The sequence below is a fragment of the Micropterus dolomieu genome, linkage group LG12 (genome assembly GCF_021292245.1).
Source record: "Micropterus dolomieu isolate WLL.071019.BEF.003 ecotype Adirondacks linkage group LG12, ASM2129224v1, whole genome shotgun sequence".
Lineage (NCBI taxonomy): Eukaryota > Metazoa > Chordata > Actinopteri > Centrarchiformes > Centrarchidae > Micropterus > Micropterus dolomieu.
The window spans coordinates 27,382,753-27,394,136 of NC_060161.1; the positions used below are offsets into that span (position 1 = coordinate 27,382,753).

The 11,384-nt window shown below is 38.9% G+C and overlaps 2 protein-coding genes and 1 non-coding gene across 3 annotated transcripts in view; 1 reads left to right on the forward strand and 2 right to left on the reverse strand.

Moving 5' to 3' along the window:
* LOC123980627 (CD276 antigen-like) overlaps positions 1-3,977 on the reverse strand; it is a 50,527-nt gene extending 46,550 nt beyond the window's left edge. Inside the window, exon 1 of the mRNA XM_046065126.1 lies at positions 3,813-3,977. The gene's annotated coding sequence lies outside the window, so the exon portion shown is untranslated. The remainder of the gene's footprint in view (positions 1-3,812) is intronic.
* A 2,034-nt stretch (positions 3,978-6,011) lies between these two features.
* LOC123979879 (Fc receptor-like protein 5) overlaps positions 6,012-11,384 on the reverse strand; it is an 8,920-nt gene continuing 3,547 nt past the window's right edge. Inside the window, exons 5-8 of the mRNA XM_046063988.1 lie at positions 11,337-11,382; positions 10,912-11,172; positions 8,913-9,032; positions 6,012-7,532 (exon numbers count right to left, since the gene is read on the reverse strand). Of these exons, the coding sequence (XP_045919944.1) occupies positions 7,480-7,532; positions 8,913-9,032; positions 10,912-11,172; positions 11,337-11,382 (480 nt within the window). The 3' untranslated portion in view covers positions 6,012-7,479. The remainder of the gene's footprint in view (positions 7,533-8,912; positions 9,033-10,911; positions 11,173-11,336; positions 11,383-11,384) is intronic.
* Positions 10,667-10,739, forward strand: trnar-ucg. Its single transcript has one exon. It is a non-coding gene; the product is annotated as a tRNA-Arg (tRNA).

The following is an 11,384-nucleotide window of genomic DNA, read 5'->3' on the forward strand; positions in this document are numbered from 1 at the left end:
GCAAATAGCACAACTTTTCATCGTCAATGCCTTTAGAAGGCACAGCAGAAATTTGACGTCGATCCGACTAAATCCCTAGGAGGAGTTCGTTAAAGTACGAAGTGTGTAAATCATCCAAAAATGGCCATAAAATTCAAAATGGCCGACTTCCTGTTGACTTTAGGCTATGGGTTCTTGAGGCTTTTTTGTGCGTCTGGATACGATACATGTCCCCAGAAAATTTCGTACATGTAGGTTGAACGTGAACGAGGGGCTAATCATTTCCAATTTTCAAGGTGGCGCTAGCGAGTCATTTTGCCACGCCCATGTGCGAAACTTGTAGAATACGAAATTTTTCACCGGTTCTGACATGTTTGCAAATTTTGGTGAGTTTTCGAGTATGTTTAGGCCATGTCATTTGGGCCTACTTTGCAGAAAAAAAAAAATATAATCCGAGCAGATTCAATAGGGACCTCGCACGGTCGTGCTCGGGCCCTAACAATCTGGTTGATCACTTCAATCATATCTGCTGGTCGTCACTAAATATTACTGCTCCTCTAAAGGTTGGTCTAGTAAGCAACCCTGGATAAACGAAAGCATTCACAGTCTAAAAAGGGAATGCAGGAAAGCAGAGCGCAGATGGAAAAAATCCAGTCTCCAAGTCCATTACCTCAGTCTGAAGGATTTATTACTACAATAACATGGTTAAGGATGCGAGAACACTATTTTTCTGAACTCATTACTACACATAAACACAATCCCAGGTCTGTTTAAGACTGTGGATCTGCTGGTAAATCCAGCCCCTCCTTGTGCCTCAGCTGGAAGTAATGATGATGATCTTATTTTACCAATAAGGTGGTGTCAATCAGAGCCTCTATTACCCCCATGGCCTCTTACTCAGAGGTCCCTCAACAGCAACAAGAGAGTTTTAACCAGTTTTATCCCATCGACTTGTCTGAGCTTTTAAAAACAGTATCACAAATGAGAGTGTCCTCCAGCCCACTTGATGTAATACCTACAAAGTTTTTACTGAAAGTAATGGATTCTGTTGGTCCCCATTTGATCTCTGTTTTCAACAGCTCCCTATCTACTGGTTGTGTCCCTGATTATCTTAAAACGGCTTGCATGAACCCACTTTTAAAGAAACCTGGTTTAGATCCCTCCCTCCCACAAAATTTTACACCAATTTCAAAACTCCCTTTTATTGCAAAGATTCTAGAAAGAATTGTGTCCAAACAGCTGCTCACTGTACTGGAAAATAACAAATTATTTGAAACATTTCAATCTGGTTTCAGGAAGTAGCACAGCACTGAGACTGCCGTGTTTAAAGTCACCAATGACCTTTTAATGTCTGCTGATGATGGCATGTGCTCAGTCCTAGTACTCCTGGACCTTAGTGCTGCTTTTGACACCATTGATCACAACATCATGTTAGACAGTCTGAGGCACTGGGTGGGGATCTCTGGTACTGCCCTAGAATGGTTTTCATCCTACCTGTCAAATAGGAAGTTTTGCGTGTCTGTAAACAACTATGTCTCTTCATTCTGTCCAGTTAAATATGGTGTGCCTCAGGGATCGGTTTTAGGACCCATTTTGTTTTCCTTGTATCTGCTTCCCCTTGGACATACTATCCATAAACATGGCATTTCTTGTCATATTTATGCTGATGACACACAAATGTACTTGCTCGTCAGATCCACAGACCCTGGAATGCTGAGTTCACTTAACAACTGCCTTTGTGAAGTAACAAAATGGATGTCAAATAATTTCCTCCAGCTGAACTCAGACAAAACAGAAATCCAGACTGGAGACCCAGAGCTCTTTCCATTGGAAGCTTATCAATATCCAGATCCAACATCTTTAAATCCTTAGCTGTTTTGAGATGGCTTGCAGAACAACGCGACTGTTGCTTATCCATTTTTCAAGATCATTTATCATCTGGAATGCTTCCTGTGGTGTGTGAGTAGGTTGAACAGAGATTACAGTGTGCAAATAAAATATGAGAGAATCACTGTAGACCTACAATATAAAGCTGGACAACATATTTCAGGATTACTAGCTGTATAATTTCCTACCTGTCACTATTAAGACCACCAAAATCAAATCCTTAACACAGGCTACATAGCAGCTGTGGTGTCACAACACAAAACACACTTTCAACATGTTAACTATGCAATGCAAGCTCTGTGTCGTGTTACATAGAGCTAGAGACCGTTTACTGTGACTAAAGAAGACAACAATAAAGACTAGTCACTGATTATATAGATTGATAGTAGGAAACTCAGCCTCATGAGTTTGCTGTACCAGATGAGCTAAGGGGCAACAGCAAACCCCATCAAACCGTGCATCCTTCTCTGGATGTGTGATGAGAAGATGAAAAAATGTCTGACAATGATCTGCTCCCCCCCCCCGCCCCTTTCAGACTGAGTGAATCAGGCTACCTGCAGTCTGTGGCACACAGCAGAGACTATTAGCCTACTACTGTAGAGGTTTTACACTTTGAAATAAAATCATTTACTCACACAGTAATTCTGAAATATGTTGTCCAGCTTTTTATAGTACGTAACACGATTCTCATATTTCATTTGCATACTGTAATCTCTGTTCAGAATCAGGAGAATCAGAAGGAGCTTTATTGCCAAGTAGTGTTTTACACAAATGAGGAATTTGCTTTGGGGTAATAATAATAATAATTATTATTAATAATAATATGGAATGCAATGCAAGTTATATATATATATATATATATATATATATATATATATATATATATATGAATATGAGAGAGAGAGTGAGAGTGAGAACAGCTATTTACAGAGAAAGAACAACGTGGCAGATATTTAGGCCTGCATGTGCATTATTTATTAAATAATTTGTGTTACAGACCTACTCACACACTACTGAGCACAGATGCTACATCGTAGTCTACAGCACCCCTGCTTCCAAATTCTGTGTGTGTTTGCTAAATCAGTGAGTGAAACGAGCGACAGTAGATACAGCTGTTGTATCACAAGTTAACTTGAGCATGTACCGTGGCCACAGCTGACTGCGCGCTGTGTTCGGGCGGAGTGTTAATTCAGCCTAAACATCCAGACTGTTTCACTTACAGGCTGAATGACAAACTGTTCATCTCACAGCAACTCGACGTCAGGTAAATAACGATACATGATACAAAGGTTGACTGGCAAGCCGATGTTGGTAACGATGGCAAAGATAGCGGAATATAAAGGTGATCGATGGTCCGAAGCTGTATCACAGGTTAATCTGGGCGCTTTGCTAACAGCGTCTCCACTTTGTGGTCCATCTGAGCGTCAAACACCTCAGCCTGTTTCCTTATGCAACTAAGTATGAACAAATGTAAACCGACCGTGCCACAAATCAGACAGACAACATGAAGAGGTGGACGATTTATTGACGTTTTGCAGTGTTTTGAACAGCGACACAATCATCACGCTCACAGTCCTCGCTTTAAACTAATCTGCAGGTGGGAGAGGTCCCCGGGAATCATCGTGCAGCTAACGATGTAGCCTGCAAAACTACACTCCGAAACATATATCTACATAACGATATTAAGCCAAACGTTAACAAAAAACAAAGTTATCAGACGTATGTCCTGGTTTGCAGTCACTGAGGCCACGCCTACGGCACATCTGGGACCATCACCAGTTAAACTGTCGCTTGAGGTCAGCGCAACGCCGAGTAAAAGTCACTAATGTGCCTCAAAACGCAAAGGGGCAAAGCTCAAAGTTACTTTTCAAACGTCGCAAATACCAATGCATTGGGTTTAATGTGTGCACACAATTGGCCGTCAGAAGGTGTAGCGCTACACATACCTCGTTGGGCTCCTTTACTGTGATTCACCGTCGTCCACACTGACCGGCGAAGAGTCTCCTTGGTGCTCCAGCTTGGCTCCTCGGCTATGGCGAGTGGATTGTGCCACGGATAACCTACCAAAGGAGACCGTCGTGTGACAGCTACGTGTGTGGATGCGCTACTCCGTCGCCAGTTTTTTCAAACTTCGTCTTCTTTTTTCTTTCTTTTTTTAAAATTTTTATTGGTGGTTGGCAAACTAGCCGAGAGGTGCATTAGCGCCACCAACTGGACTGGAGTGTGGAACCAGAGATTATTTTCAATACAAGGACTACAGGCCTACATGCTCAAGCCTTTTTGTCATTAAAAGCGTTGCTGTGATATTAAATTTTACTAAATTTAAAAGGAGGGTAATCTAATGGATATAATAATTATCCAAGATATTAATAAATTTAATTTTGTAAGTTATGTCAGCTGAGAAGTTTGTACTATTAAAAAAACAGTAGGCTACTTTAGCTTTGTTAGTATGATGTGTTTGTCCAAATTTGTAAAAGCTTCTTTTGTAAATCAAACCAAAAGGAAGCGTGAAAAATATCTAGAAATGTGACCATTGTTCAATTGCGGAAGTGCGGAAGAGGATTAGGGCCACGTGTGAATTTTTTTTTTAATTCTGAGATTAAAGTCAGATTTCTGAGTTTAAAGTCAGAAGTATGGGTATCTGTAAAGGTCCCATGTGTGCGGAAGAGTGCGGAAGAGGATTAGGGCCACGTGTTAATTTTTTTTTTTAATTCTGACTTTAATCTCAGAATTCTGACTTTTTTCTCAGAATTCTGACTTTAATCTCAGAATTTAAAAATCTGCGGAAGAGGATTAGGGCCACGTGTGAATTTTTTTTTAAATTCTGAGATTAAAGTCAGAATTCTGAGATTAAAGTCAGAATTAAAAAAAAAAATTCACACGTGGCCCTAATCCTCTTCCGCAGTTTCAGATCTAACTTCCCCCATTTTTTCTTGTATTACCTTTGATAAAATCAAGTTTCTCAATAGCACACATTTTGAGCCATAGCCAAATGTAGCATCAATTATTCTTATTAAGACTTGATCTTTAACACTTTATCTTGCAATTGTACAAAACATCCATCTTACACCAGTAATACATACAATATCCAAAATGTTTAGCTACGAGTTGTATTCATATTGTGGTATCAATTTACTTTGAATGTGCACATCAACGCTGTGCACTAATGCATTAATAATGTGATGCTTACCCTCAAGTTTCTTGAAAACCAGCTAAATTGGTGCCCTTCGGTTCACACAGCAGTGGAAACAAGACTGTCTTTATTAAATCACGCCTTAGTAGGAAGTATCTGTATTTTCTGTAGTGTATGAAAGTGGGTGTGCTCTTACCATCATTAATAAATTTATTCTTAATGAAGCGTTTTCCAGAGCAAGCTGATGCACATGATTGCAGAAGCAGTTGTGTGGCATGAATGTGATCAGTGTCAAATTTAAGCTATGGATTCTGAGTGTTTAAAGAGAAGGTGGTCATTTTCATCCTTCTTTGTATTGCAGAAAAAGCTTTTTGAATATTATCTGCTGAAGTTTGTTCATGGTCGAAGAACAAGAATGTGCTCTTTGGTGTCCATTTTTCCATCAGAACATCTTGTCATTAGTTAAAGGAATTTAACAGGGTTGATGCAGGTTTCAGGACATATATTGCAAATAAAGTATGCTATTCTTTACTACATCATGATCACGTTTTCCAAGAATAATTCAAGTTTGTTACAACTTGAATCTTATTTTCGTAGTTTTGGACATTTTTCTTGTCAGTGGAAACAGCTTTGCTGCCGAGAGCTTTGAGTAGAATTGAGTAGAACTGAGTAGAATATATAACTGATGCACATAACTATTTCTATTCATTTTAAACTATTTAACTATGACCATAAGACCCAGGTAGTAATAAACAGTATTATCATGTCTTTTTAGCCAAGCGGCTTTCGAGATGACATTGATTGAAATATCTCAATTTATTGGATCGATATTTCTGGTTGACCACCTTTACATAACAAAAATTCACTCTGTGGAGATGCAAAATTCACCACACAACACCCTTGCATTTGACAGTTAAGACTAAAAGCCTAATGCTTCTCAGAATAGCCATCAAAAGTGGAAGATGACAGGGGGCTCCATGGGGCCACAGGAAAACAAAAGTGACATCTCTGGTTAAGAGAAATGAAACTATATTTTTAGAAGTCAGATCCAGCATGAATTCAGAGAATTGTTTTTAAGACAAGTGAAACATGCTGCGCAGACAGAAAGGCTGGCTGGAAAGGTGAAGTATGAAGGGAGCAAACAGAACTTGTTTTGTCTCCCACAAACACAACAGTGACATATATTCTTCATTGCAGGTGCACAAATCCTGTTCTACGTATCACAAATGAATAATATGCTCACATTTTTATACAGTTGCTGCAGTGAATATGGTGCAAAACACATTAAAACACCTACATCAAAAAATGTGAAGTCATGGACAATCTTTGCACATCCGCATGATGATGATGGATATTCTAGAAGACACAAGTCAATAATGATCAACTACTTGAATCTGCTGCCACCATTTTCAAAAGCTGTTTTTGTGGCTCACAAATGAAAAGTTACAAGCGCTCTCTCTTTTGCACCACAGTGAAATGTGGAGCAAAAGTGATCTGTGCACCTGTAGAGCCAGTGGTGGGCACTGTTGAGAGATCAGAGACGCCTTTTGGCCAATCAAATGAGCTAGTTCGGGGACCTTCTGTGACACCAGCAGTAAACAGTTTTGTTTTTACTGTCAAGAACCAAGAGCCAACCCTGTCTGTCTAGAGCATATGTTTATGTAAACATCAGTATTTGTTTTCCCAATTATGTTTTTCTGGAACATGTTTTTGAGTGAAGAAAGCACTATATCACAGCGGTTAATAGGCGAGGTGATTGATGGTAAAACCCACAGGCTTGCGTCCTGCAGTGGTATTAGGTTAAGACAACAAAAGCACTTTTGTTAAGGTTGGGGAAGGATTGAGATATTAGTTAAATGTTAATAAACAAACACGTTATGTCTCATTCTTTAAATCACTACAGAAAGTACTAAATCAAGACATTCAAAGAAAGCTGTGCGCCAACAAACTCTTTTTCAAAATGCAGTCGTAAGACTTCTGACCAAAACAAAGAAATACGAATATTATCCTCCTTATTAATCTCTGCACTGGTTACTATTAAATCAGGGAATATTTTTTTAACCAGTGTGACTTGTCTACAAATCACTCTCTCTATGAACACCACGAGACACTTTTTAATCCTCGTAGTCATGGTTATGTTAATAATGCAATTTGTCACCACTTTAATGCCTCCTTAGAAAAGGTTTTTATCTGTCTTCCATTTCAGGGTTGGACATTTTCTCTGATGGTTTAGATGGAAAAGGTCCACTAAGTAGCGTGGGACAGATGGTTGAGATTTGACAAGTTCAAATTTGCAAATTGCTTGTAAATGTTTTTTACGAGCTGAAATATGTGTCAGCTCCAATATTTTCAGCGTCTCTGTCTTTGTCTGCCAGTGAGAAATAAAAAAATAAGATAAATAAAATACAATCTTGTTGAATATATAAACATAAAATTCAAAGTGACCCCATGCAAAGTAGCTGCTCTTGTTCTTCTTCAACTCATCGCTCTGATGAAAGACGATCAGAAGCCCTTTTCTTTGCTTCAGCCCGAGCTGCAGGAAGAAGAACACAGAGAGCCTTTTAGAGAGATCATCACTGAAACTAATGATAAACTCTTTTCTCAAAGAATTAAAATCCAGATATCCAGGATTTAATATAAAATTGAGGACATCAAGGTCACGTCCTTTGTTAAAATCTTTGGTTATTTGGGGGACTTAATAACGTTAAGAGATTACATGCATAATACATGGCTGTAGCTGTCCAGTAAAGGGTACTTGCTTACTATGTAATTATGTTCAGAATTATGTTTTTTCAAGTGTAATTTGGTTTCACTTGAGTAATAGTGACACCTACTGTTAAACTTGTGAATTACACTAACTGAAGCGCATGCTGGGCTCATAAGATCAGTTAAGAATAACTGATTGTAAAACTGCTATAAGAAGCTAAAAAAAAAAAGAAGAAAAGAGAGCAGAAGACTACATTGCGACATTAGAGGATTGTAACAGATCCTACATTTCTGTGCAGAAGGCGCAGACAGTAGGCTATGTGTTTATTGTATAATGAACTGATTATATATTTTTTATATTATATTTCATACTGAATTTAATATATTGTAATTATTTTATTTCAGTTTTTCATGGTATTTTCTGGTCAAAAGAAGATATTTGTGAAAAGGAACAAATAAATACTGGTCAAATATCAGTCGAAGCATGGCTTATCTGTATCAGAAGATAAGTTTGGGAGCACAATGTTTGGACCGTAGTATAATGAAGTTTAAAGTAATATGTGAAATTTTGTCATTTTTATAAAAACCTTTACAGAGTCGTGCATTTTGGTTGGTTGTTGCTTGATTTGTTAACCGAGTCCCAGCCTTTCCACACCTGTCAGCCGCCTCAGTGTGCTGTAATACACAGGTTACCTTAATGAACAGGTTGGGGGCGTCAGTGTTCAGTGAATGTTTAACATGGTCCTTTGTTCATGGATTGAACACACTGAACTGTGTGACTTTACAACATACCTGGCAAAAAGCAAAGTTTGAACACAAAAAGATGTAAGCAGCTGTTTAAAAATACCCGTCTTCCAAATTTATTTATTAGGAAAAGATCAAGCAGGACCATTAAGAACTTTTTCCACACTTCCATCCATCAGGTTCCTAAACCGACTATCCAGTAAAGGACTTTTTATTTAAAGATTCTTGTAAAACTACTTTAGTGAGAGCTTTCTCTGGCAACTGGCATTCACCTGCTGAAGTGTCCTTGAGCAAGAAACTGAATCCCTACCAGCAAAAGACTATTGGGATATATATAGAGAAGTTCCTTCTCTTGGTAACATATATCAAATAAAAATGGAGCTGTTAACACAGACGTTTTAATTAAAGTTTTGATTAAAGTTCCATTTATTTGAACTTTCATGATTTCCAGTGGCGTTCCTACCTTGAGCCCAAGTTCTGTGCGCATTCACACAAACTATAAGCATGAGAGAGTAGACGACAATCAGCAAGATGGTACACACCAGCCTCGGCACAGACACAAGAGGAGGAGGCTCAGCTCCGACTGCGAGGAAGGAAAAACAACTGGTTAAATATATAATTCAAGAAAGACCAGTTCTGTTTTCATCCAAGTTTTTAAGAACTGTAGTACCGCAGACTGCCAACTGTTTGATGTCTGAGTCAAAAAACAGCAGGCCTTTTTGCACAACCTCGCAGCACCAGCAAAGAAGAACCTCTAATTAAAATATCTACAACTAAAGGACCACACATTTGAATTCCTTGATGAAATTATCTGCGAATTATTTTTATGCCAGAATGTTCATAGCTGTTTTTAAATATGAAAGAAATTAATTAATTAAAAAAGAAATTGTGTGATTTCACTCTTCACATCACACATGGCTCTTATGGGAAGTTTGTACTTAAAGAGTGATTTTAATCTCTGGTTTTTACATACTTTTTATTAGCTAATAGAGCTGTAGAGCAACAGGTTCTTGAAAAGGAGAAAAGAAGATATTTCCCAAGAATACTTCCCGCTCTCCTTCAGTGGTGAACACGTGCACGGCAGAAAACACAAAAGCATTAAACACAGCAAATAAAACTGTCACCAGGTTTTAGCCTGAAAACTTCACTAGACAGCATCTGACTTGCCAAAACCAGCATATTCCTCAGACATATCTGATGGTTGGCAAGGAAGGCTGTGGCTGAGAAAATGTGAATTAACTTGGAATCTACAGAATTATCAGTAACATCAAATATTAAAATGTGAGCAACACAGCTGACTAAAATAACTAAACTAATAATAAATGAACTAAAAACAGATTGTTAGAAAAAAAAATCATTAATTGTCCTTGGTCTGAGCAAATAGATGGCAGGGCGTTGTTGTTTGTGTGCTGATTAACTTTAAACAAAACAAACTTGACATTTTAATATATGTAATATCAACTTAACTCGTATTTTCAGATATCCACACCATGTCCACCTGCTGCACTCAGAGCTGCTAGACCTCCTGCTCTGTCACACTCACTCTGGTTTGGATATATTTTGTTTGTCTTTGGTGCTTCTTACTGTCACTCCATCTCCATTTCATTCCCCAAAAGGCGTGTGTGTGTTCGCTGCCTCTCTCCTTCCTTACCCGAGTTTCACTTACCACTGAAAAGGCCTACTTGCTCTTTTCTTGTCCCAGACTCATTTCCAAGGTGCACCAACTACAAGCACATTGATTTCTGTCTGAGGATCAGTGCAGAAGACAGCAGTTTAGCTCAGAAAGTTGGAGTGTACTGTTGATAATGAGGAGATCATGGGTTCGACCCCCATGCTGTCCAGCTGTTGCAGTATGACAGGTTATATACATAGCATAAGCTTTTTTCTCTCCAGTGACATCGAGCTGGGAGTGGATCGCACCTAACTTAACATCCAAAAGCAATCCAAGTTTCTTCTGAAAGAAACTTTGTTAAAAGAAACCTCAAAAGCAGACCAGTTAGCTCACATGGTTTGAGTGTGTTGTTTACAATGCTAAGCTTATGTGTTTATTATTATTCTAAGGTCCAGTGAATGCGTCTACAGCTGTTGTGACATAAGCAAAAGATTTGTTATCTGCCTGTTGACATAAGCAATCGTGTATACCATCATCAAATGTAAACCATGTGTGTAACATTATAATGCACATGACTTGCATTGCAGGGACAGACGCTTGCATGTGACCACGTGGCCTAATGGATAAGGCGTCTGACTTCGGATCAGAAGATTGAGGGTTCGAGTCCCTTCGTGGTTGAAGGCTGCCTCCTGATTTGAAACAACTTTAAGGTAAAACATTTGCTGCCATATCAAGAACAATTTACTTCAAAAAGTAAATTTCAGGTACTATAGAATACAGAAAGCATTGAAATGCTAAAACTAACCTCCACAAACAGACATCACGCAATAGCACAGAACATCATCGTCACCTTTAACAGCCAGCCAGCTCTGTGGTGACTCTCCTTTCGTCGGGTGTTCACACTTATAGAAACCCTCGTCAGACATGGACACCGTCGCGAAGGTCATACTTCCTGCAGCTTCAGTCCCAATGAAAACACCATCTTTGTAGAACTTTGCAGAGAAATCAGATCTGGGTTTTTGGCCGTTTTCTTCTTTGCAGGAACAGAGAAGCGTTACTCTATCACCTGCTGTCACAGGAAGTGCAGGGCTCTGCAGGATCACAGGACCATCTGAAAACAAACAGTGGTGTCATTGGTCCTACGACTTCTACTTTAATCTTCAAATTGTTCCAGTGAATAACAAATGAACCATTTCTGGTCCCCATCAGACCTGCACATCATAATGTCACCCTCAAATTTAAATGCATAAAAGCTCCATGCACACTTGGAGTTACCAGCGATAGTGATGTTGACGGTGTTGCTGCACTCCCCCCGCTCAGACT